Genomic DNA, 27464 nt, shown 5'->3' with positions numbered 1-27464 from the left:
TCTATTCACTATATATAGCAGGGATATGCAATTAGCGGACTTTCAGCTGTTGCAGAACTACAATTCCCATGAGGTCTATGTGGACAGCTTTACCCCAGATGGCTGCATACTTAGATGTGCCTGTTTTAATAATCGACCACATGAGTTGCTAAATGTTGTACGTTCATTAAATGTTACCATGTTGCTACACTTAGAGGCGCCTCTCTTCTCTTTTATACCCAGTTGTGACGTGACGCTACTTGTATATAAAGACATTGCTCGTTTATCAAGTCAAAATTTCTAAAAAAAAAAAAGAAATTGGCTTGTCTTGCAAAACAGTCTCAAACCAAGTTACTCTCAATCCAAGGTTTTACTGTACTTGGACACTTTGGGATTTGATTTATGGACACTTACCTGATGTTTATGAAATGTATCTACTAATTGTCATTTCGTGTTTTGTGCACAATTTTGTCATTTACAGCACTGGTTCCTTGTACTTACTAAACAGTAGGGTTATGCCCCGTACACACGGTCGGATTTTCCGACGGAAAATGTGTGAAAGGACCCTGTTGTCGGAAATTCCGACCGTGTGTAGGCTCGATCACACATTTTCCATCGGATTTTCCGACACACAAAGTTTGAGAGCAGGCTATAAAATTTTCCGATCGTGTGTACACAAATCCGACGCACAAAGTGCCATGCATGCTCAGAATAAATAAAGAGATGAAAGCTATTGGCTACTGCCCCGTTTATAATCCCGACGTATGTGTTTTACGTCACCGCGCTCAGAATTATCAGATTTTCCGACAACTTTGCGTGACCGTGTGTAGACAAGTTTGAGCCAACATCCGTCTGAAAAAATCCTAGGATTTTGTTGTCGGAATGTCCGATCAATGTCCGACCATGTGTACGGGGCATTATAGTTGCATTATTCATACTTATATGGTGTTATGGATTTCTTTTATTGAGTGTTATTTGTTTTATGCACATTTTATGAATTTGCATCACTGAGTCTTTGCACTCATTACTCAGCATGATATTAATTTATGTTTTATTATTTTACTATTTTATATATAATATCCTTCGTTGTTATATCTCAGTGATAGAGTATATTGGGATTTTTAAGGTAGCACCACATGTTATTTATCTTTTCCTATACATCAGCTTGACATACTTGTGAGATCATTAAGCATTCAATGACCGGTGCATCTGACCTGCATTTGTCCTGCTTCAAGCTGGATTTGAATTTGAAGCCAAATATGCTGATATGACAGTAACCCTTGTCAACGAGCATAATATATACAAGTAATGTACTTTTATCACTACAACATCAGTATGTGGGCAACAAAAGTGTACAAGACCTTCCAGCTTTTGTTTAAACACAATAAGCGCGGTCTGCGAGTTCCCCTATAACAGAAGGCTTAGTTAATTACCCCCTTTTGTATCAATTTTGTATCTGGAAAGATACAACTTTTGATTTTGGTGAGTTCAGGAACCTCCTTCTGCTATACTGTTACTATTTACTCTCTATATACATTTAAAAGGTAGCATCTCCTGGAGGTTGCATGATGTTGGTAGGTTGAACTGTGAGTTAGAGGCTGTCCTAGACTGGGGGAACGGGTTAAATTGTGAAGCCCAGTTCTCTGGCTTTTTGGTCCTAGCCAGGGCACCTGTGATATAAAAAGGGGGAAGGTTAAGGTCCAGGAGTTCCTTTCTCTCTCAGCCGAATTGGTTGGTTCTTCTCGTAGTATAAGGATTACTGCACCTTGCAGTCTGCTAAAGACATCAGGACTTTTGGAGACATTCAAGTCATGGACAATACCATAATGGACTCTCACCTCACAAAGGTATGCCTGGGCAGTAACATTACTATAGTTAGGGTTAGGGGATAGAAGTTGTTCATATTGAGCTGTTATGCCACATTCCTTCAGTAAAGTTGCATTAACCGTGGTAAGCTTGGTCTTCAGTTATTCAAGGGGGTGCATGTTGGTTCTGCTGTATATCTAAAGAACCAGGGTCTGTAGAGCACTATGGGGTATGAAGTAACATCACTACGAAGGGCTGACTCTGCAAGACAAGGGAGAGGAGTGTAGTTGCTAAGAGTAACAAAGTTCAAGGCATTAAGCAGCCAGTTATTAGGCGTGGTACCTGGTAAGGTGACAAGTCCTCCGGTAGCAAGGGGGTCGATGTTAAACTTCTGACCTCCCTCCCTAGTAGTTGTTATCCAATAGCAACTGGGTCCAAACCTGCGTTATGGAGATCTATGGCCTGGTCACGAGTTTGGGGAGTGAAGAGTTAAAAGGATAAGTTTATCTTTTGTAACATGATACATGTTACACCCATACTTAGGGTTTAACATGTTATGAACAGACTGCCCCCCGCCCCCCTGATCCTCTGCTCTGACAGCTAGCAGGGGATCTTCTCCCCCGTTCCCCCCCACACACACACACACTCTAGCTGTCACAATTTAAAAAAAACGTGGCCGATTGGGGCTCTGCCCGCCTGGCCATGTAACTCATTTAGAGTCCCTTGCAGCTGTTGGCTTGTAGTTTTCAATTAACTACCATGGTATTGTGGAGTACTGCGGTAGTTCATTGAGTCTTCCTGTCAGATTGTATCTGATTGCCGGTACGATGTATGAGCACACAGATACAGTGACAGGTCTGCAGGAGACCTGCATGGCACCGGTGATCTGCTGGTCGCTGGTGCAATGCTTTAGAGGCTCCAGAAACAAAAAATAATAAATGCACATTTTATTTTTAATGGTAACAGAAAAAAAGCTGCGCTTAATAAATCATGAGTGAAAAAAAAAAATCAGTGAAAGACCCAAAAAATAAATAACAAACATAAACAACAGTGAAGGTAGCAAAATGTAAACGGTGAATCTTCAAAGATAAAGTGTCTTCCAAAGATAAAAAAAAAGTCCGTACGTACAAATCCAGTAATTAATCAATGAAGGTGAAAGGAACTTCTCAATCACACAAAAAATACCTTGTGATGTGATCCACCACCGCCTAAAATGCACGCTTACCAGAGGGCAAGCTTGCATAAGTTTGTATGGCAAATCAATGTCCGGTCAGTATTGCAGTCACTGCTCCCCTCCGCAGTATCGAACCAGAGGCAAACGGGATAGCTCAATCCAGTGGGCATACGGAGCAATCAGCAGGTGGGACCCAGGTGGATGAAAAAGAGGCTCTCCATAGTGTAAATCAGTATAACGAAATTAATTTAAGAATAAAAATTGCACTTACATCGGAATGTAGAATAAAAGCATCAAGGATAAAAACAATAGCCGTCTGGCTGGCAGACACCTGTTCAGCTACGAGGTAGACCGCGATGACATCAGTGCATCGACTACCCGACGTACGTTTCGTCTCAGATGTCGTCACCTGCAATAAAATGTGCATTTATTATTTTTTGTTAAAAGGTGAACTTATCCTTTTAAATGAGCATGCATGAGGTCTGCGCTATGTGCATGGTGGGCCCCCATTCTGTTACTGGGAGTGAGGTAACAGAGGTATGCTGGACTGGTGCAGGCTCAGCATGTCCCTCCGAATGCAACACACATCAAATACAGTGTGTAGTAGGGACATGCGGTGAGGTCAGTGACTGGTGAGGCACTGGATAGTATCAAAGCCAGATACACACAGGTTACATACGCCATGATCATTAGAGTGAGAGCAATAATTCTAGCCCTTGACCACCTCTGTAACTCTAAACATGTAACCTGTAAAAAAATTTTTAAGCGTCATCTATGGTGTTTTTTTAGTACTGAAGTTTGACACCATTCCACAAGTGTGTGCTTTTTTTTAAGCGTGACATGTTAGGTATCTATTTACTCGATGTAACATCATCTTTCACATTATACAAAAAAATCAGGCTAACTTTAGTGTTTATTTGTTTTTTTAATTCTTTAAAAAGTTTCTTTAAAAAAAAAAATGCTTTGAAAGAATTGCTGCGCAAATACCGCGTGAAACAAAAAGTTGTAACGACCACCATTTTATTCCCTAGGGTGTCCGCTAAAACAATATATATAATGTTTGGGGGTTCTGAATAATTTTTTAACAAAAAATTATGATTTTTACATGTAGGAGAGAAGTGTCAGAATTGGCCTGGGTGGCAAGGGGTTAATTACCATAAGTAATATACAAATAATTATTATATATTGTTTATAAGGTAATTCACTATATTTTCAAAAACTGTGGTCAAGCAGGTTATGACTTCAAACCAATCATTAAACAGTAAATAGATAACTTTGTGAGAAAAACATGGGATTATGGGTAAATCTTATACCCATAAACACATGTTTTTTCCTTGTAGTTAGGAGGGCTGGGCTGGAAGGGAGAATTTGTCTTTTAGACACATGCCCCCTTCTATGACACTGCAGTGAGAGGGCAGCCTCCACTGCAGCATTTTTATTAGACAGCTTGTTCCAATGGTGCTTTACCATTGGTCCAAGGCTCCAAGCTGTCCATTGAGCTCAGAGCCTCTGACAAGAAGTGAGAGGCACTGTGAGCTCATCCTCTGTCTGCTACAAACCGAGTGTGCCAGCTTGTATTTAAACTGGCTGCTCTGTATGTAGCTTCTGACAGGCTGCGCAAGAAGCCCGTATCTCCGGAACCATAGATTATCGCAGGGTTGCCAACCTCCCGCAGCATTTTTTACTGACAAAACAGGGAATATTTAATGGCGGAGCATATTTTTTACTGACAACCTGAGAAATTACAGAACTCCTATTGAATACTAACACAGTGCGTATTTGAACAGTATAAACATGATATGGAAACACTGACAATACCTATAACAAAGTAATTTGCTTGATTTACACTTAAAAAGTCAACACAGCATTAAAAATTATCAGCCCCTGATATTTACTGGCAATTGTAAAAAAAATCACTGGTTTTTACGAACTGTCAGGAAATTTACTGGCGGTTGGCAACCCTGGATTATCGGAGCCCCACATTTGGGGTCTCTGTGACCCCAGGTCGCCAAGCTACGACCCTCGAAGATGATGATCATGGCAGGTGAGGCTCTGCCTTACCTGACTCCCCTGACCTGGTGTCTAGTGACATGGGAAAAGAAACTTTTCAGAGGAACTCACTATTTTATTGCTGCACACAGGGGGAAGGCTCAACTCTGAGTCAGGGAACTGCCTTAATGTTAGATTTTTCACATGAACGTAGTCTCTACATGGTCCTGGGCATTGAGGAGCGCCCACATGCATTGTTGTATAAAGTGATTGATTTGTTTCCTATGAGGTTTTATACTCCGAGCTCTGTTTTTTTTTTTTTTTCTTTTTTGTGCATATTTATTTCAATATACATTATATATTTTATATATTAGTCTCACTTGACATTTTAGAACATGCTGGTTCTTGTTTAGTTAGTTGTATGGAAGGATTTATTGTCAGTGTTAAAATTACATCTGCTGTATCTGATTGCTGGAGGGACCTCCAGTGTGTTATGTGTACAGGAGGAGACCTTGCTACTGGGTGATGAGTATGCTTGAGAACTGTAGAGCCACAGGCTGTGGATACACTCTGTACATACTTTAAATTCCCTTCAACTTAAAGTGAACCTTGCCTCCAATATATTTTTTATATGTTATATGCATGCATGTTAAGCAATGTTTATGTGTAATGCTTCCAGACAGGGTTGCCAACTGCCAGTAAATTTACTGACAGTTTGTAAAAATCTGTGATTTAAAAAAAAAAAAAAAAAAATTATTTTATTTTTTTACAACTGTCAGTAAATATCAGGGGCTGATAATTTCATGCTGTGTTGACTTTTTATGTGTAAATCAAGCAAATTACTTTGTTATAGGCATTGTCAGTATTTCCATATCATGTTTATACTGTTTAAATATTCACTGTGTTAGTTTTCAATAGGAGTTCTGTAATTTCTCAGGTTGTCAGTAAAAAATGTGTCCTGCCAGTAAATTTTCCATGTTTTGTCAGTAAAAAATGCTGCAGGAGGTTGGCAACCCTGCTTCCAGATACTTATTGCCGATCACAGTACTCCCCCTTCATCTGCTATTCTCTCCAGTGGGACAGCACTATCTTTGTTCAGACAGCATTCTGGGTCAGTGTCTACTACCTGGACTGAGATAATGGCTCAGAGATGACATAGTCATGTAAATCCCAGTGTCTGAGCAGTTCTTGTGTGTCCACAAATGTTCACAAATGCAGATCAGCTGTGCTGAAGCTTCTCACCATTGTGACTAGCTACAAAGTTAAAGTAGAAGTCCACCCTAACACTAAAATCTCTACATCTACAGACATCCACGATCTAAGACTAACCTATAGAGCCCTGTAAAGAAGAAATTGCTATACATACCTTTTCTAAAACCGATCCAGTCCGGTCCCACGCTGAGCTGTCAGCAGCTGCTTCAGTGTGTAGGCGGGTGCAGAGGAGGCAGTCGACAACGGAAGCCCCATAGTAACTCTATGGGTGACGTCACTTCCCATTAATTTCCCAGCCGTTGTCAGAGCTACTGCCCCTGGTGACTGCACCGGATCAGCTTAAAGAAAAAGGTATGTATGTTTCTTCTTTACAGGGTTATATAGGTTAGTCTTAGATCGTGGATGCCTGTAGATGTAACAATTTTTGTGTTGGGGTAGACTTCCCTTTTAAGGCCTAATTTACACTTGTAATCGATGGCAGTAAAAACAAATGGTTGAGCTGGTGCAACAAACATTATCCTCCTTGTCCTGTTCCGACCCCATCCCCCCCCCCCCCCCCCAGCATGACAATTTATGTTAATATGACTGCACTGCAACTGTCCTGCAACCACATGCAATGTACATGGTAGCAGAGTGGTGCAGGCATTTAGGTGTTAAAACATGCAAGAGGTAACATAGTGCCTCCCCACCGACTGTCAAATGTCCAACATTGATAGGGCTTGCGTTAGCCTTCTGAAGCGCTAACAGCATTGCTGTATCCTCAATGGGGAAGAGGAGACTGATAGTACTGCCTGTTTTTTTTTTAAATAAGCCTCATTTACATGGGGTGCCAATCAACACACCTATGCGAAGGGCTATCTTCTTCTGTGCAATCTATCTGCATTCTGATCTGTGCATCGGATATACAGTCCAGGAGGTACTTGGAGGTCCGTCCAGGTCAATGCAAATGTCTGCTTGTCATTGATTTGAACATGTTGTTTGCATGTGGCTACATGAACACCTAGGCATCCTGTGCAATTGAAGATAGCCCTTTGCACTGGTGCATGGATCAGTTTGCTAGTGTGAATAAAATAATACTGTCAATGGGGTTAACTGCTTGTTTTGTCTAGGGGTAAATACCGAGCCTATACTCGCCTAATCCTTTGGAAAACGGCACTCCCCCACGTCCAATGGTGGACTATTCCTGACGTCTTCATGTTCAGAGCCAGTCTATGTGCGTGATGATGTCAGGAACAGACCGCTACACAAAATTGCTGGACCACATGAGGGAGGGCAAGAGCCAAAGGGACCAGTTTTGTGCTGGGAGGATTAGGTGAGTAGATCTTGACTCTCTGAACCCCTAAACAAAACGAGCAGTTAACCCATGTAGTGCGGGTACAGCCCTACTGGGGAATTTTTTTTTTTTTACCTGGAATTCAGCTTTAAGGTGCAGCTCCCAGCCTCCCTTATCCTTACCTGAGCCCAATCTTGATCCAGCACTGTGCACAGGAGCAGCGGCTCTCCCCTCTCTCTCGGCTCTCTCTCCTCATGGGCTCAGGGAAAGCAGCTTGCTATGGGGGCACCTGGCAGGTGGGAGGAGCCAAGAATGCCAACAAGAACAGGAGGATCAGGTCTGTTCTGTACAAGACCGTTGCACAGAGCAGATAAGTATGACAGGTTTGTTATTTAAAAAAAAATATAGGTTTACAATTGCTTTCAAAGACAAGCAGATCCCATAGGCACGATGGGTTACACTGCTAATAAAAACTTACTGTGTATAGGTAAAAGACAACAGCTAACCAGGCTTATGTTTTTATTATTTCACAATGATATAAGCTAATGACATATTTCTGTTTTCGCCATGATAATTGGGTGTACAGTGCTTCATTGATCTCTCATACAGTACTGTGCAGAACAAATCCAGTTACACCATAGTAATGAATAGTCCCAGAAAATATTTTCAAATGTTGTAAATGCAGCTCTGAATGATGTCATTGCTTGCCTTGAAGTAATATGAGCTTCATTTTAGTATATTTATTGCATTATAGCTTTATGTTGGTGACTCTAGTAAATGCAGTCTGGAAATCCTTATATAATCAAGTTCAAAAGTAAATGCAGCTGGTCTAGACTTCCTAATCCAGAGCAATAAACATCTGATTGGCAGAACCCGACAGAGCTATATCATTCTCCTCATTGATCACTATAAATACTGACATCAGTCTGTGTCATTTCCATCCCAGGGGTGGTTTCGATAAATGCATATAGCTTTGATATATTGTGGGAAAACCTGCTTGTTTGTAGTGATTTACATGTCTAATTTAAAGCATGCCTTTTGTCTAATAAAAAGATAAACTCCGCCTGACGGGCTGAGCTACGATGATGTTACTCCTGCGCATGCATACAGAAGTCACGGACACAGCTCTGAAGAAACGGCAAGAGTATGCCGTTACTTCAGAGTGCATGCACCGGTGACGTTGCCGGATGCATGCCGTGTGAATATCTCCTAAACACCACAAGTTTAGGAGATATTTACTGTACCTACAGGTAAGCCTTAATATAGGCTTACCTGTAGGTACAAGTCCAGAAAAAAAGTTTACTATAACTTTAACATTTCCTTTCTGCTTATGTACAGGAGGCCTAAATGTCCTCAGAAATATGCTATGCAATGCTGGCTACACATTAATGGTTTTTATTTTAGATTTGATTAGTAAGATCAATAATTACCAGCGACTGGGTAATAAAAGTGGCTAGATGTACGTATAATTTGAAAACTTCATTGCATTGATGGTTCAGATCTGAAACAAGATCTAACTGTGTATATTTAGTGTTATCATTTCTCAAGTGCTGTTATATGGTTGCACAGTGTTGGATCAAAGTTTTGGATCTAGTATGCAACAGAGAAATCTCTAGCCATAACACGACAACTAATAACGACATAACTAAACTTTCCTTTTTTTTTAACTGCAAATGCTGAAATTGCAAGTTGAAAATCGGCCATGCATGTTTGTAATAGATTTCCCAGCTGCTGTGTAAGCACAATTCAGGACTTCTCAATGACCTCCTGGCTTGATCTCTGCTGGCTGCACAGCTCGAAGGTCATAGACTTTGCACACCTCCTCTAAGTATGTTCCTATTTGCCTAAAGGGCAGAGTATATCACTACACAAAACAGTGTGTCTCCTCCATGTCCTGTCCTGTGTTATCCCTTCTCCACTGATGGCAACACATAGTAAAACAAAAAGCAAGTGGTTGATAAAAGCACAAAAGCGAATGAGGACTAGGGTACATTCACGTCTGCAAATGCACTCAACGCTGATTACATGTGTGAACCCCAGCGGGGATTTCCGGCAAATAGCTGTAAGGGAGTCAGACCCATTGAAAGCAATGGGAGGCTGCTGGCCCCCACAGCTAATCGCAGCAATCAGGTGATCAGGAATCGGCCTCCCAGTTCTTGATAATTAATATGGAACCAATGTTCTCAGTGACAGCCCCCGGCGAGAGCCACAAGTATACATATATGTGGCCCCACAGGGTTAAGGCCACATATATAAATACACTCCACGGAAAGGGGTTAAAAAAATAATTTAAGCAGGAAGGATTTTTATTGCAGACGAGACCTAATGGGGTTAATTTACTAAAAGCTAATCGGCTTTTCCCTTTGCAAGGGAATTTGCCTGAGAGAGCTTAGTGAATGTTGTGAAATTTTCACTTTTCAAAGAATACCCAATCATGTGCAAGAAAAATGTACATATGTTTAAGAAACAAGCAGCTCAAAAATCTCAAGTTGCATTCTCTTTTATTCTATGAATTTTAAAACCACTACTACAAATATCCCGCCTGTTCCCTCTGTAGCGCACCCCCTTAGGAGCCACCGATGAACTGGTGTCGCCCACCCTGCACAGCCAGGCACACCAAATTTTCACTGGTTTTATTGAGGGTTAATAACTTAGATGGTGATGGGAGGTTTTGGGATGCCCACTTGACTTCAGCAACAAAACTTTGGCAACAACTTCAGGGACATCTTCCTATATACAGTCTAAATACAGTCCCCTTGACACTCCGCCTGCACTTCACTTGCTTGCAGTCTTCAGCTAGATCCCTGTTAGTGGATCTGACAGGCACAGTCAGATGTAGTAATGGCCCTTTGCAGGCAGGAACTCGAAGCCCCTTGTTGTGCAGCAGAATACAATGATCATCTTGTACTTTCTCTCCTGTGGTGGGGCCCAGCACCACCTCTTCAGGCACTGCCAACCCACCTGGCTGCAGCTGCCCCTTTCACTAGTCCTCCAGGCTAACTTTCCTCCACAGTCCTCCAGACTGATACTCACCAGCTCACCTGGCTGTCTCCCTGGAGATCTCTCAGGGAAGGGATGAAGAATTGGCACACCGCTGTCTTCATGGAGAACTGGCTACATGTGGCAGTCTCCCCCTTGTAAGTCCTCAGTGGTGTTGCTCTACTCGCGCTGTCATCTTTCTTGCTCCCGTGCCTGCAGGAAGGGCTTCCTCTGTGTGTTGTGGCAGGATCCTTCTAGCACCCGAGCCCCGGCTCAAGGTCACCCCCCCCAGACTAGGGCCTACCCTAGAGAGCCACCGACAGCCTACTCAATACTAAATTTCCATCTTCCACCCAATGGCATGGTTCATGCTTATTTATGATGTACACCTTACCCCCTCTCAGCCATTTACTTGGGATTGGCTGAGGCCAAATATTTCAAGCAGCCCCTCCTAACCTCCACCCACTAGCTCTAGAAGTTTCTACAACCTTCTAGACCAGGAGAAGGCACTAGAGGAGCTGTCAGGATGAGTCATCCAGCCCTGACTCACTGAACTCTGACCCAGATTCACAGCTCAGGCTTAGCCCTGAGCTAATTAAATTTACCTATACTACAAAAAAACGATCCTACATCTAGCACACACTAGAGGGTGCTACACATCCATGCACAGAGCACGCCATCAGGGCAAAACAGTAGGGTTGACTTACTAAAAAAAAATAGGCTGTTCACTTTGCAAGGGAAGTTGCACTTTGCAGAATAATTTTCCCCAGAGCTTAGCGAAGGTGGTGAATGTTAATTTTGCAAAGATTAATCACGTGCAAGAAATAACAGAAAGCCAACAATGATGCTTGCATATGATTAGATGATGGAAGTCAGGAGGGCTTCACCTCATTCACTAAGCTCTGGGGGGGGGGGGGGGGGGAATTCCCTTGAAATGTGCAACTTCTTTTGCAAAGTTAACAGCCTATTTGACTTTAGTAAATCAATCCTAATATGTGTGTCTCCCACAATAAAGGTTTGTTACCGTCCTCCTCGCAAGATGTTTTAGAATGTATGTTCTCCCCGGTGCATGAACTCCCAGCACTGGAATATGGAACCTGGAAAAAGCCAGGGAGAAGATAGCGGTGATGGAGAATCGCTGGAGGGGGGCTTTAAAAGCTGATATAAGAACACTGGCAACTGTGATAGTTCTAACCAGAGGTATGCCTTAAAGGTAACTGTTTTAGGAAATTAATAAACCAATGGGTTTAGTTGTGTTTTGGGTTCTCACTGGAGGTCACTGCATAAAATAAAGACCGACAAATAATAATCATTAAAGCAATGACCTGAGCTTAATGACAGATAATTTTTCGGAATGCCAACCGTTTGGAAACAGTCAGAAAAAACCCTCAGATTTTGGTTGTCCATAAAGAGCTGCTTATAAACGTAAACGAAAGTAAACTAAATGATTGATTTACTAAATTGCCAGGCTTTGGTTTCCAGTTGTGTTACAAATTTCACTAGCTTGGTGAAAATGAACGCAGATTTGTAAATCCTCATCACCACAGAACAGGATGGCATGACATCAGTCAGGGCATGTCATGTCTGTTAATGGAACATAAGCCCGTCTGAGTACGTGGCTCATTCAGACTGGGATTGCAGATCACTGTGTTCAACTTCTAACACTATTACATTTTGTATGTTGAGAAATTAATTTCATTTAAGGCTTATTGGTGACCCAATTAGTCCTCCTAATGATTCAGTTGTTTTTATAGCTACATTAGTGACCATGAAATATGCAATATTATTCCCAGCTCACACAACTGGGAAATGCAAAAAATGCCAAACAAAGTTCAGCAACATTCAGAGACCAGTCCACTATGATCATATAGTTTAGGACATTATTTCTGATTGATAACTACAGAGTGAGGAATTTCATAATTGCTCTCTAGCAGTGATCTCCAACCCTATTCAATGATGCAGACGTTTATAAAAGCCAGTGCTGGCAAAATACTCCTGGGTTGATATTACCTTTTTTTGCAAATATCTCACCTAACTCCATACAATCTATTTTTAGAATTAAAATTTCTCTCTGTGGTTTTATTTTTTTTTCTGTAAATCATTCTGGGAGATTTTACCAACCTCCCTGTCCCTGTGAGACCAGAACAAGAAATTGGGGGATCAGATGACAATGGGGACAGGAAGACACAGACATCAATAAAACATTTCTAAACTTCTAACTCTTCCCTATTATACTAATAATGTGTTGAAAATGTGTGCGTCTCCTAACAGGAAGCAAGGAGAAATCTGTCAGATGGGGACATGCACAGCCATAAAAAATTGCAAGAATCTCCAGCCCTTTGCCATTATATTGAAAACAAAATAAAACGTTTTGGCTGGAGTTTAACTTTAACTACATTTTTTTTAAAGCGGGGTTCCCGCAACCATTCCCATTTTTTTTTTTTTTTTTTTTTTATTATTCTGACACATGTACAATCATAAAGTGACACTCACTGTTTCAGTTGTTTTAAGCTGCTGCTGTCCATTTTTCGTTTTAAATAAATATTTATAAATCTCGATCGTGGCCGTTCCCATCTTGCTTGTGGGCATATGAAGCCCACAAGCATGGATTTCCGGGATCTGGTGAATGCTGAGCTCCCAGCATTCACTGCTATTTCCCGCGCATGCTCAGTATTTACGGTGAGCAGCCCTGTAAACTTCAGGGTTGCCATCACAACGGGCGGGCATCGTCATCGAAATCCCGCGAGAACTCACGGCAGGCCTCCGCAATGACTCCTGGGAATAATGACAGGAGCTCCCAGGAGACATTGCAGCTACAAAGGAAATTGCGAAATAGCTGCAGATGACCTGCCCATATCCGCAGGGAGCTAAGACAGGAAGCAGAGATGGACATTGAAAAAACACAGGTACAAAAGAAAAAAAAATATATATATATCAATTTATAACTGAATACAGTCATGGCATGTGATTGAGCAAAACTTGTAAAATAGGGTGGAACTCCGCTTTAATGAGCCCTTTTTACGTTTTAATATAAATAGTCAAAATTGTTTTACATGAAGTTTATATTTTCCTTTTATATGTAGTTTATATTTTGCTAAAACTGTAAACTACTATGAGGAATTTGGTTTTATAAGCAGAAATTCTCTCTGAGCACATTAAAAGTGCCCCTGGCTCCTATTAATTGTACCCGTGAGCCTGTTAGAAATAACTCCTGGGGCCATGATGTACCATGTCTTGAGAGCCTAGGTTTTATAAAGTGGTCAGTGGAAAGAAATCATAGTTGCCCCAAATATTGTGAAACCAATGTATTCTTTAGTCCAGTGGTGGTCAACTTACTTGCTATAGTGGGCCTCAAGTGTGGCCTTGACATCACAAAATATTCAGCTTAGCTGACCCACCCTCCTGAAGACTCCTAGGCATGTATGACATCAATTGCCTATGCCTGAAAAACAGGAAGTAACTAAAGAAATGTAAAATATAGTTTAAAACAAGTAAAAATTATATACGTTCCCATCTATTTACTAATGGTAGCAGCAGAAGGGTTAAAAATGTTGATTAAGAGAGTGAAATTCTGTTTTAAATGATATGGTTGCTGTTTATGTAATATAATATACATTTATTCTGTTTTTCAGGTTTATCAGAATACAATAGACGTAGATAAAGACTGGTTGCAACAATGACATCTGTACAAACAAAAAAAGGTAATTTTTTTTTAATGCACATTTTGTAAGTGGGGGAAGCACAATAGCTTGCAGTGCTAGGACTCTTGGTTCAAGTCCCCATCAGAACACTGTCTTTGTAGAGTTTGCATGGTTCTCTGTACTCTGGTTTCCTTCCACACTCCAAACTCATGCTGGTAGGTTAATTGTCTTCTGTCTGAATTGGCCCATGTATGCATGTGAGATAGTAACCTGAGATTTTAGGTTCCTTAAAGGCAGGGACTGAAGTGAATGTACAGTATGTAAAGTGTTGTGTTGACGATATAAAAATGCCTGTAATAAACCATGTACATTCTTCAGTACAAAAAGAAAGCATGCACAGACACAACTTTACATTATGGTCCATCATTCTTATGCTGCATCCAGCCCACTAAGACATAAGTATATCCCCCTTTCCATTTACAAGAATATAATGTTAAATTAAGAATAGATATACTAATAGAATACAAACTAATAAGCTAAAGCACCCAATTTCCATGAACTATATATTCTTTCTGTTCCATACATTTTATATTGCTAGGCTCGTGAAATTCAAATATAGAGTTAAGCCAGGTGTATTGAGCCACTTTGACCAATGTTTTTTATGATTTTGTTGAGGGTCCCCTGAGTAAACTGGTCACATGCTCTAGTTTCTAGAGGTTGGACACTGGACACCCACTCACACACTGTACGCTACAATGGTGACATTTCTGTGCTATTAGTTTTCTGCCCAAGGTTGATTTTGTGAGACACACAGATGCCCTACCAGACAGGTGAGTGGATCACATGGAATAGTCATTATCACAAAACACTGTGGGAACATAGGATACAGTGACAGAAGCAAGTATATAAGAGTAGTAAAATTGGCTACCTCTTGTTATACTGAAAAAGGCCATAAAAAGGTAGATTCTTTTACTGGATATGACAAAACGTATAGTACCAATTTTTAATCCAATTAATGGGCACCAATATTGGCTTGGGATTTTATCTCAGACTCAAACAATGGATCTTTTTAAGCAACTTTTTTTTAGAAAAAATCTGTATGTGAATGGTCCACAATATCCTGAATTTTTTAGTATTGTACAGTTATCCTGGATTCTTTCTGCCTCATCCAATAGCACAATCATTGGTTCCTTCACATATGCCAGGGTGCTAGGTGTAAGTGCTAGGTGTAATTCTAGACTCTGACCTCTCCTTTGAGCCCCACATCCAGTTACTGGCTAAATCTTGCTTAATCTCCGTAACATTTCCAGAATTTGCCCCTTCTTAACCAATGAAACCACAAAACAACTTATTCACTCCCTGGTTATTTCCCGCATTGACTACTGTAACTCCCTTCTTGCTGGCCTTCCTCTACACAGGCTATCCCCCTTCAGTCTATCATGAATGATGCTTGCTAGACTTATACACCTTACTAACCCATCCGTAGCTGTTGCCCCTCTCTGCCAATTCCTTCACTGGCTCCCACTAGCCCATTGCATAAAATTCTAAATACTAACCACAACATACAAAGCCACCCATAACACTGCCCCCAGCTACATCACCAACCACATCCAAGGATATTGCCCAAATCTCCCACTCCACTCCTTCCAACACATCTTGCTCTCTAGCTCCCTCATCACCTCCTCCCGTGCTCGCCTCCAGGACTTCTACAGAACCTCTTCCATCCTCTGGAACTGTAACCCTGTCTGCCTTTTGGCAATCCATAAAAAACTCATTTATTCAGGGAAGCCTACCCCACCTCTACCTAAAAACAGTACTTTGGCTACCTCCATCAGATCATCCTCTGCAGCTATGACCTTTTGTAACAACTGGCCACCTTCCTTTAGATTGTAAGCTTTATGAGCAGGGCCCTCCTATTCCTTCTGTATTGAGCTGTATTGTAATTGTATTGTTTCCCTTTATATTGTAACTCGTTGTGCAAACTGTTGACACTATATAAATTCTGTATAATAATAAAATATAGAGTAATAATATAATACCAATTCTCCTACAGTCTAAAGATAAGTCTCTCTCTAGATTTAGCTCTGAAAACTGGAGTGTTATTTATTAATTTTTTTGCACTGGCGTTTCCACGTCATAAATTTTGGCACTGATGTGTTATACACCCAAAAAAATTATTTGTCACACTCAAACAAAAAGTTACTCACTAAAGGGAAATGATCTGAACTTTAACTGAAGACCTTTGTAATGATTTCAGGAGGGAAGGATGAAGACCGGCAAACTATTCTGAAACAGATGAAAGTGCGGACAAAACTGAAAATGGACAAGAGCTGGATTAATCAAGGCTCCGAGGATGAGAAAGACGATGTCACCAGCCCTATGTAAGACATACTCACTGGTCATTACAAAAAAAGAGCTTATATAGTGATTGTTTCATAAAAGTATAGTTTTCTTCAATCATTAACTAAAAGCTTGTTTTTTCTTTGCAGCACATATAGGCTTAATCTACAAACATAATGACAGACTTTTACATTTTTAAAAACATTTTTTTAATGAAAGTTAATTCCATAAGTAGCAATGATTTTCTCAGCTGAAATAAAACCGTACATTTAAGAAACAAGCAGCTCAAAAATCTCGAGCTGCATTCACTATTATTCCACCAATTGTGAAACAGCTACTACAAACATCCTGCCCTGTTTCATCCCTGCAGGGAGCACTTCAGCAGGAGAGGATAGTGTCTCGAATAAAGCTTTCTACATGCTGTTTTGCCCTGAACAAAATTCTGCGTACAAACGCAAAAACTGTTTAATAGCGTCTACATGATTAGGGTAATAAGAGTGCTTTTACAGAACTAGTGCTGATGTGTTAATAGTGGTGAATTTTCACCACTATGTTGGATAAGCAACACAATAGGGCCTCAATTACACAGGCGTACCTATGTGTACACCTATGTGAAGGGCTGTCTTTGCCCGCATGGAATGCACGGGTGTTCTGTCCACCTGCATGCAAGCAGCACCATTCATGTTTATTGAGACCTAGCGGTTGCACAGCCACATCCACTGGTCCCAATATGACAACCATGCACATGTATGTCCCCAAATGTTGACAGTGTGCATTCGGGGACATGCACCCACACGGCTATCAATTTTGGGCCAGTGGCTGTGTCCATGCAGCCACTGCATCCTACCAGACAAGAATTGGGACCTCATAGATATGGCTGTGTGAATAGGGCCTACAGTATGCTACCATGATGCATTAGTGTAAACAAGCTCCAAATGCATGCTACTGCATCATGAAGAAATAAAAGAGCCCTTAGGCAGAACTTCATCCAAAACAAATTATTTTTTTTGTTTTAGATTAGATTGTAGAAGATATAAATCTTAGTCAGGATTACATCACTTCGTGAGTCCCCAATGGAGAAACTCCTCTTTCACTTGCCATTCCAGAGACACGGAAGGAAGTTAGCATGAATCTTCCCAAAGGGAGGGTAAATGTCATCTTTGACAGTTACTTGCAACAGGTTTGCATATTGGGAGATATTGCTTTTTTTCTTGTGACAACTGTAAATTTTTGGAATTTCTCCCCATACAGTATTCTGTCAAGGTGACAAACGGTATGAGAAAATCTCTGCAATAGGAACACATACTGCGATAAAACAGACTGAGATTTTAACCACTCCCTCAATCTAAAACTAACAAAAAAAAAAGCTTGGCTGGTGTTCTACTTTAAGGGGTAGTATAAATTTATAAAGCAATGCTTCTGACATTCACTTAACATTCACTGCAGTTGCATCTTCTGGGTGAATTTTGACAAAATGCAGTGATTGCTTTTCTACCAGTGAAAGTGGCAGAATCTTTTTCCAAAACACACTGGATGGTATTTGGTAAAGCATTTGCACACTTTGCTGGCAATATATTAAATGTCCTGCTTTATATTCAAAAATCTTTGCCGCCAGTTTTGCTAGCTTTACCAACCTGTGTGGAAAATTGAGGTCATTTTTTATAAAGTGGTTCTAATACTGCACCAAATTAAAAAATAATTACCCCCAGTTTATAGATAAACTGGAGATAAGTAATATCAACTGTATTTGGCGTTCAGAGACAGGCAGAGTGCCTGTCTCTGTATGCTCTGTAGCAGACAGCATCTTTGCTGCCACTACCTCCTGCCCTCCCCCACTGGTTGTTAAGGACCAGCTCCTTCACAGTTGACAGGCTGGAAGGACAGTGTAGACATGCTGTCAGCTTCACAGCTGATGGGCTCCAAGTAACCAGTGATGCTGACAGTGGGTGGACCCTAATATGAAAGGTGGGGGACTATTCCCTATTAGATCCACTCTCTCCTTTGTTTGACAGCAGGCAGTGGGCCGATTTCTATAGCCAATAGCTGGCTGTCTATTGGTTATGGATCCACCTACTGCCTACTGTAAACCACCAGGGTGGCAGACCTGATGGAGAACTAGTGTCTCTAAACCCCCATCAGGTTCTGTCCACCCAGCTTCAAAAATATCCAACCACTGCGCTGTCTGTGTAATAGCTGCAACAACAGAATAGGCGCTCAGCTGCATTGAAAGCAGTATATACAGAAATGGCAGTGCTCAACCTCACCGACTTCACGGGACTGGAATATCAGTGTTCAGACAAGAGTATCTCCTCTCTATTCAAAATCATCAATCCAACGAAAAGAAGCTGGCAACTCGGTATTTGCTACATGGTAAAATCCCGTTATAAGAAGGCTTACGTATTTTGGCACACAGCCTTACTCATAGAACCTCAGCTGCACTGAGAATGGAGTAACCATATGGACAATCTGGCCCTATTGCGCCTCCGTACATACGTACGTCCTACATTTATGTACCTTTTTCCTGCAGGTACATGTATCTGTCACCCACACTGACCTTTGTCGCGTGGAGGCATGTCAAAATCCTAAAGAGTGTCATAGACGGGGCTTTTTTTCAGAGGGAACGTGGGGAACGCAGTTCCGGCACCTCCAGCACTGAATGTATGTAATAGTGTGGGGTGTGCTGGAGGGTCTATTGATGTTGGCTGCTGGGGGATCTATTGTCACTGGTGGGGATCTGATTTTGTGTGAGCGTCTATTGTTGCTGATGGTAAATCTATTGTTGCTGGAGGGGTCTTATGTTGCTGGAAGGGATCTACTGTTGAGGGAGAGGTCTATTTTTACTGGCTGCTGGAGGATCTATTGATGCTGCCTGCTGGGAGATCTGTTGTTGCTGCTGGGGGGATCTAATGTTGCTTGGGTGGATATTTTGTTACTGGGTGTGATATTTTGTTGTGGGTAGTTCACTGTTGCTGCAGGGAATCTATTGTTGCTGGGGAAGTCTACTGTTTTGTGTGGGGATCTATTGCTAGGATTCTATTGTTGCTGACTACAGGGAATCTATTTTCCTGCTTTTCTTTTTATCATCAACATGTTCCATACAAATGATTTAGCACCACAAAACGATACTTGGTTCTGTATTCTCTAAAAGGGGCAGTACTGGTAGGTGGTGGAATCAAGGGACGGTGGTCAAAGGTGGGTAGGGGGCAGAGACAAGGGGTGACTCAGATGCGGGGAGTTCCTGCACCTATTCTCCGAGAAAAAAGCCCTGGTCATAGATATTCTTTAATGAATTCCCCTGATTAATTAAGCATGTGGGAAGTTACAGCTATAAATTTGCAACTATGCCTAGTGATAATCAGTTAAAAGTGTCCAAAACTAGTTATTAAAATAAAACATACAGTATATGGCAAAGAAATGCAGATAAAACAAAATCCAGCTCTCTTTAGTGCACTCCTAGAATAAATACAACATTTTCTGTCTTTTAGATCTCCACAGCTGAAGGCGCTTGAGGGCAGAAAACTCTTGTGGTCTCCAACCCCAGAATCTGGGCCTGACAGGTGGGTGTGACAGTAGCTAATGCAGTAATAAATAGTCTTGGAGTAATGCAAATAAAAAAAATGACTTTCATCTAAAGTGTTCAAAAATGTTTTCAGTGAACAAGTTGAAAGGCATGTCTTTAGCAAATGTTACTTACCTAGGTGGGGCCAGTACTGATAGCTTTAGATTTTCTCCCCAGGGATTTGACATTTTAGAAAGTTGCTTATTTTGATTATACAGGAAAGCTAATTGTAATCAACAGCAGCCTTCCTTACAACTTCTGTAGGTATTTATAAAGCGCTGGCAATTTATACAGTGCTTTACAATCTCATCAGTTCCTGTCCTAAGGAGCTCACAATCTAAGGTCCATAAAGCTGGCCATACATTATACAATTTTTCTTTAAGTTTACCAGAACCATATAACATGAGGTCAAACTTAAACACTTTCAATTTGTATGTAATCAGGCAAGCCCTTGTACTACACAGTTGAAGGTAGATCGAAAGGAAATAAGAATTGTATAATGTATGCCATGCATACATACTCGCGGGCGCACACACATACAGTAGTATGGCCAATTTAGACTGGAGCAAATGATCTACCAGCATGCCTTCGGAGTGTGGGAGGAAACTGCAGTACTCGGAGGAAACCCAAACAAGCACAGTGAGAAAATGCAAACAGATCGCACCCTGACTGGGATTTGAACTGGGGACCCTCAGTGCTGCAATTAATCATATTACAAAAAATAACATATTATAGTTCTGTTTTTTACAAGTGACATCCGAAAGGACAAATAATTGACACCATATAACCTTTTTATTTCTTCAGAAACTCTGGAATATTTACAGCTAAAGAGATCATCACAAGCTCCTCTTCTCCACCCGTTCAGTCAATCAATAAGTAAGTGATCGATCTATCCAGATATGCACTATATTACCAAAAGTGTATGGCATCCCAGACTTAGTCCGTAGGGTTCAATATTGAGTTGGCCCACCCTTTGCAGCTATAACAGCTTCAACTCTTCTGGGAAGGCTGTCCACAAGGTTTAGGAGTGTGTCTATGGGAATGTTTGACCATTCTTCCAGAAGCGCATTTGTGAGGTCAGGCACTGATATTGGATGAGAAGGCCTGCCTCGCAGTCTCCGCTCTAATTCATCCCAAAGGTGTTCTATCAGGTTGAGGTCAGAACTCTGTGCAGGCCAGTCAAGTTACTCCACCCCAAACTTGCTAATCCATGTCTTTATGGACCTTGCTTTGTTCACTGGTGCACAGTCACTTTGGAACAGGAAGGGGCCATCCCCAAACTGTTCCCACAGAGTTGGGAGCAAGAAATTGTCCAAAATGTCTTGTATGCTGACTCCTTTATTGAAACTAAGGGGCCAAGCCCAACCCCTGAAAAACAACTCCACACCATAATCCCCCCTCCACTAAATGATTTGGACCAGTGCACAAAGCAAGGTCCATAAAGACATGGATGAGCGAGTTTGAGGTGGAGGAACTTGACTGGCCTGCACAGAGTCCTGACCTCAACCCGATAGAACACCTTTGGGATACATTAGAGTGGAGACTGCGAACCGGGCATTTATGTCCAACATCAGTGTCTGACCTCACAAATGCGCTTCTGGAAGAATGGTCAAACATTCCCATAGACACACTCCTAAACCTTGTGGACAGCCTTCCCAGAAGAGTTGAAGCTGTTATAGCTGCAAAGGGTGGGCCAATTCCATATTGAACCCTACGGACTAAGACTAGGATACCATTAAAGTTCATGTGCGTGTAAAGGCAGGCGTCCCAATATATTTGGTAATATAGTGTATATACAGTACACACTATTAAAAGGGCAACTGAATTCATAAGCTATAAAGAAAGAAGATGAATATGATCATTGTATTTAAATATGTGTCTACCATATACTGTAATACAGTTAACTCTATAGAGATCGTAAAACTCAAGGGAGTACTCCATGCCTGCAGGCATGGTATCATCTTCATACTGAAATGGTTCTTTTCAGTAAAAGCATGAAAAGGTCTCCCAGTGCATCTGGTTCAAGCCAACTCAGTGGACTGCTTGAAAAAAGTATCTGGATTTGTTTCTAAATACACAAAATTTATAAAAGGCTATTAGTATTTAGAGCCAATTGACATCTTTATGTTGCTTTACCTTACACGCAATATGAAAAGTGCAATTTTTTCAATGTAGCTAAAGCTAATGAGAGGTGTGTTACCTTATGGAGTGCCATTAAAAATGAATGGTACTGCAACATATTAATGTGAGTGAGTAATGTGTTAATGTGAGTATGGTATGCTGGTGTGATGGTTGCTACCAGGGTTGTAATGGACATGAAATAAGATTGTGGGTTGGTAAGCCCATCCTGTACCTAAAGATCAATGTGTAATATATACTTGTATATTTCTGTTATTTCAACAGACGGTTCTCATACAGCTCCACAGAAAACAATACAACACCGTCCACAACATCTAAGCCATCGCCACCACCATCCACCACAGGCAGCAAGTGAGTGACCCTACTGTATAATGGTGGAACAGTAAATATGCTTTTTAATTTGTACTATGCATTTATACCTGAGCTGGAGGAATCATTTAAACCTTAGAGCGGTTCTATACCCTCAGAAAAAAAAAAATGTTAAAAAAAAACCCTGTAAGGCAAAGGCATTATAAGCTAATATGCACCGCATACTCACTCATTATGAAATACCGTACTTGCCTTAGAACGAGGTCCCCATATCGCAGGCCGGTCCACGCCGAGGGCACTGTGAGTTGCCGGAGCAGCGACGACGTCACTCCCACGCATGCTTGCGGGAGTCTTCTTCCCGGCAAGGTCTGGTAGCATCTGCTAGACCTTCAGCCAGGCATTCACAGCGCATGCGCCACTGATGTCAGTGGCTGCGTGCAAAGTGAATATCTCTTAAACCGTACAGGTTTAGGAGATATTCATTTTACCTTCAGGTAAGCCTCATTATAGGCTTACCTGTAGGTAAAAATTAAAAAAGTGGGTATACAACCACTTTTGTGGTTTTTGTGGTTTTTATTTTTTTTGTTTCAGACGGAGGTTTAGAAGGTTTGGAACTTCTTCTACCAGTTTTTAAATCTTGCATGTGTTGCTGTTGAGGATATTTCACCTCATATCCTGTCCTGTCTGATGCCTGGACAGGAAGTGCAGAAGAATTTCTTTAATGGGTACACAAGCACTAATTAAACCTGTAAGACATTCCTACTTTACTTAAAAAAAAATGTTTTAAAGAGTTCCCCTCACTTCATGTTCTGTCTGATACATTCAAATCAACAGGAAGTGAGGAGACATTTTCCAAGTAGAGACAAAGATTGTAATAGAAAGTTAACTTTCTATTATAGATACTACTACTTTCCATCTTTAGAAATAGATACACATAGGGCGAACTGGCCTAGTGCATTATCCAATGCTATTTTTATTGAAAGTAAAGCATAACTACATATGTTTGTGAGTAGATATTTATTAAAACCCTCATCAGGCCACTGTTCATGGCTTCAATCTCCCAGACTGGCCAAATACTAGTGTTGCCACCTCACTCCTTTAAACCTAAACACATATTATTTACACAGGTTCTGAGACCAATTAAATAATTACCACCTTAATCAGCCACAGAACCTGTCTAATTAATATGTGTTCGGGTTTAAAGGAATGAGGAGGCAACCCTAGCAAGGACTTAAGCTCAGGGGGGACCTCACCAGGGTCCCTGCTGGCTGACACGTTTCAAAGGTATGTCCTTCTTCATCAGAGTGCAGGACTTTACTTTCAATGCCCTGTTGAATAATGCACTAGGCTAGTGCGCCCTCTGTGTTTATCTATTTTTCCAGTGTTTCTAAGTACACCCCCCCCCCCCCCCCCAAAGGCAGCAAAGCTTGACAGAGATTATCCATTTTTGCAACAGAGCGACTTTTCCAGTTGGGCTATCACACTTTTGCACAGGAGATTATCATTGTAGCTTTCTTACTTTATAAAAAAAATGTGCTGGAGTTGGGATTTATCTTATTTTTCATCAGAGCTACATGGACTTTGTTTCCTATATGTTGTCCATGAAAGCTAATTTCAGAAATCGGTAGGCCTGTACAAACATTATAAATACCACAAAACATGTTCTCTCTGTTATTCCTCCCTGCTCTAAATAAATGCTTCTGAAAATAATTTAAGATTGGTGCTCCTGGCAGTAAATGAGCCAAGACTGAGGGGTAATGTACCAGTTCCAAAGAGCCACCTATTTATGTGAACTTATTTAAAGCGGCACCAAAGTGGTGATTGTAATCTCAAAGTGTATTCTGTGTGTTAATTCTTCTTTTCTTTTAGCAGGCCACCAACCTCATACATCATAAGGTGAGTTCAGTGCTATAAGCAATGTGATAACACAACATAGCAATGTCATATTCGTATGTAGTAATGCAAATCACATGAGAATTTTTAAATAATGATAAATTACTGAAAATGGCTTTACATGAATACTGAATAGTTTACTGAATATTCTTCAATTGCAACAGTTTTATTAATTAGTTCACAATCATGGCAGCAAATAAACAATATTTTACTTATTTACAGGGGACAGCCAGTAAATGCAGTCTCTCAAGTGAAAAACCCAACTTTCTTCAATGGATACCAGAAAAGGTAATGATTTATTTTACAATACTAATAAAAGATATGGTGACGTTACATTGATTGACCAATATAAGAATGAAGAGCAAAATATTAATTATGGTTAAAGGAACTATATTAAGGATGCAGGTTCCAAAATATTATTAAGTATTCACCACACCAAGGAACTTTATGAACTGCAGTCATGAAACATTTCTGAATTTTGTTAATGACAAATCCTTACCATTTCTCAAATTGCCCATAAACATTGCATGACAATTTATTTTTTTTTGATAGACAATCTAGGGGCACCTGCAGATGTCACAACCTGACTGCATGTCTCACTGCTCTTAGGTTGACCACTTTAGTAATCTGAAACAATTATGGTTTATTTCTCTGTAAATACAATTTGCTTATGGCACTTTGGAACTACCAATAAATAATTTTTTCACAAACAGCAGCTCCTGATGTTAGCTTATAATATTCATGTATTATTCATATACATTGTAGTTCAGATATGATGTTAAGCAGATATTCCAGGGAGCCCCGAAACAATCTAATATGGCTGCTCTACCCCCTCCCATGCCTCTCTCTTAGCCCTGAAACCCAATTGGCTAATTGGTGGCCACAGTGACCAATAATGAGGCAAGGGAGATGGTAGGGGGCAGACAAGACCTTGATGTTTCTTTCTGAAGTCTTTACACAGCAAGTGCTGTGTATTTTGTCAGCGCTATATAAATCCTGTATAATAATATTACTAATTATAGATTTGCAAATCAGATTGTACTAGATTCTAGAATATGAAAGTTAAATGCAGGCACCTGAGACTGCTGCAACATGGTCGAATTCCGAACAAATTTTCTTTAGAAAAATCTAAAATTTTGTGTGTTTTGTGATCCAATGGTGCCACCATTGATTCAGAAAAAATCTGACCAACCAAGCCTTCAATTTCACCACCATGTTGCTACAGAATAGAATTTCCGTGGCCAGGAAACTTCTTTTCTTTCCGGAAATTTTCTTTTCTTGTGCTCATGCGCATTTCTTTTTTGATTTATATTCCTCACACGATTCACCTATCATTTATTAGAAAATCGGTCATTTTTCAAAAAATTTCCAACATGCCGATTGCTCAAATTCGATGGTCGCTCGAAAATTGGCCGTTGCTGTGGCCCACTAATGGTGCGAAATTCGAACCCCCCCCAATACATCCCTCACTACAGCAATGATAAGCCATCCCCACTCAGAACTCCTTTCATTTATAGATATTTTAAACACAAGTGGGCAGAAACAACTGTCACTTTCTCTGCCCATGAATACTTATCAATAAGTAGTATAAAGGTAAATTTAGGTGTTACTGACCTTTTTATAAATGTGCTGAGCCTGCAACCAACCCAACACATATGGCCATAATAAATGTATATGCTTCAGTATAAAATGAATCCTTTCTTCCGTTAAAAATATTTGTTTATTATATTGTCAGCCAAATCCAGGCTCGGACAACCAGCCTTCCACGAGTCCCAACGGCTACTGGTTACAAAATGTCTACAGAAGAATACAAGAAACTGTAAGCAAAAAATATTGACATTTAATTAATACTGTTTTGTGCTTTAGTGCCCCATTTTTTTTTTGGATATTAGGGGTTAGGACTGCCACCTTTTTGGTTCTGGGAAACTAAATGGTGAAGCTGGTCTGACTTATTAACAGTGTGTGTAGTTTATTTAAAGCTGAACTCCGGAAATACTGTATATAAAAAAATAACTTTCTTTTCAATCGGGAAGTTAAATGGTCATTTTTGCCTAGGGTTCCAGTAAAATCTACTTTGACTTACTTTATCCCCAGTAGCCAGCCCTCACCTCTTCTCTCTGACACTCTGGGTTGTGGGTGAGCTGGGCTCTCAGCGTCCTTGCTTACAATGCAGGACTGATGTTCCCGCATTGCATTAAGTGGGGGCACAACTGTGACTATTGGCTGGAGCACTGAAGAAAAGAGGCTTTGGGAACTGGTCACATGCAAAGAGAAGCCTGTGGGAGCAAGGTACAGTATATGGTAAGTAAAGGTGCTTTTTACTGGTACCCTAGGCAAGAACAGGTATCTAACCCTTGTAGTGCAGGGGGTACCCTACTGTAAGGATTTTTTTTAATTTCCCAAAAGTTCAGCTTTAAAAGTGGGTATGGCTTAACCACTTCTGGACTGCCGCAGGCCGATTTATGTCGTAACTTTGAAGAGGAATGTCGTTGTTATGGCAGCAGCTAGCTGCCATAACCCTGGTATCCTCTTCTTCGTCCGGTTTCCGATAATAGTGGTCTCTGCGGCAGATTCACCACAAGATCCCTTTTATCGGCGGTGGGAGAGGGGCACCCCCCCTCCCGCCGCGCTCCGGTGTACTCTGCCACTTACTGGAGCCGTCAGCAGTAGCGGAGTCGATCGGATGCTGTCCCTTGTGTCACGTGGAGACGAGGGAGGGGGAAGATGGCCCCCACCCGTCTCCATATCATTGCAGGGCGGAAGCAACGTCAAAACGTCACTTCTGCCCATTTAAATTTTTTTTCCAATTGCATTTTAGTGTAAATATGAGATCTGAGGTCTTTTTTGACCCTCGATCTCATATTTAGGAGGTCCTGTCATGCTTTTTTTCTATTACAAGGGATGTGTACATTGCTTGTAATAAGAATACAAGTGACACCATTTTTTTTTCTTTAAAAGAACAGTGTAAAAATCTAAAATAAAAGGTAAAATAAGAAAAAAAAATAAAAATTTTAAACGCGCCCCTTCCCACCGAGCATGCGTGCAGAAGCGCAAGCATATGAAAACTGTGTTCAAACCACACATGTGAGGTATCGCCGCGATCGGTAGAGCGAGAGCAAAAATTCTAGCCCTACACCTCCTCTGTAACTCAAAACATGCAACCTGTAGGAT

The 27464-nt window shown here is 40.9% G+C and overlaps 1 protein-coding gene across 7 annotated transcripts in view; it reads left to right on the top strand.

Annotated features, from left to right (window-relative positions):
* The window catches only part of ZNF185 (zinc finger protein 185 with LIM domain), a 190173-nt gene that overhangs the window by 45950 nt on the left and 116759 nt on the right, over window positions 1-27464 (top strand). For 6 of the 7 annotated variants that reach the window (XM_073599100.1, XM_073599099.1, XM_073599097.1 and 3 more), the window contains exons 2-9: window positions 14045-14113; window positions 16311-16434; window positions 19879-19950; window positions 20757-20828; window positions 22356-22442; window positions 24270-24296; window positions 24516-24581; window positions 26029-26112. In XM_073599100.1, the coding sequence (XP_073455201.1) occupies window positions 14089-14113; window positions 16311-16434; window positions 19879-19950; window positions 20757-20828; window positions 22356-22442; window positions 24270-24296; window positions 24516-24581; window positions 26029-26112 (557 nt within the window). In that variant the 5' untranslated portion in view covers window positions 14045-14088. The remainder of the gene's footprint in view (window positions 1-14044; window positions 14114-16310; window positions 16435-19878; window positions 19951-20756; window positions 20829-22355; window positions 22443-24269; window positions 24297-24515; window positions 24582-26028; window positions 26113-27464) is intronic. The other variant, XM_073599096.1, reaches the window with a different exon arrangement.

The sequence above is a fragment of the Aquarana catesbeiana genome, linkage group LG09, assembly GCF_042186555.1.
Source record: "Aquarana catesbeiana isolate 2022-GZ linkage group LG09, ASM4218655v1, whole genome shotgun sequence".
In the NCBI taxonomy this organism is placed as follows: Eukaryota; Metazoa; Chordata; class Amphibia; order Anura; family Ranidae; genus Aquarana; species Aquarana catesbeiana.
Note: the sequence above shows the minus strand (reverse complement) of the source record. Positions and strands in the feature narration are given on the sequence as shown.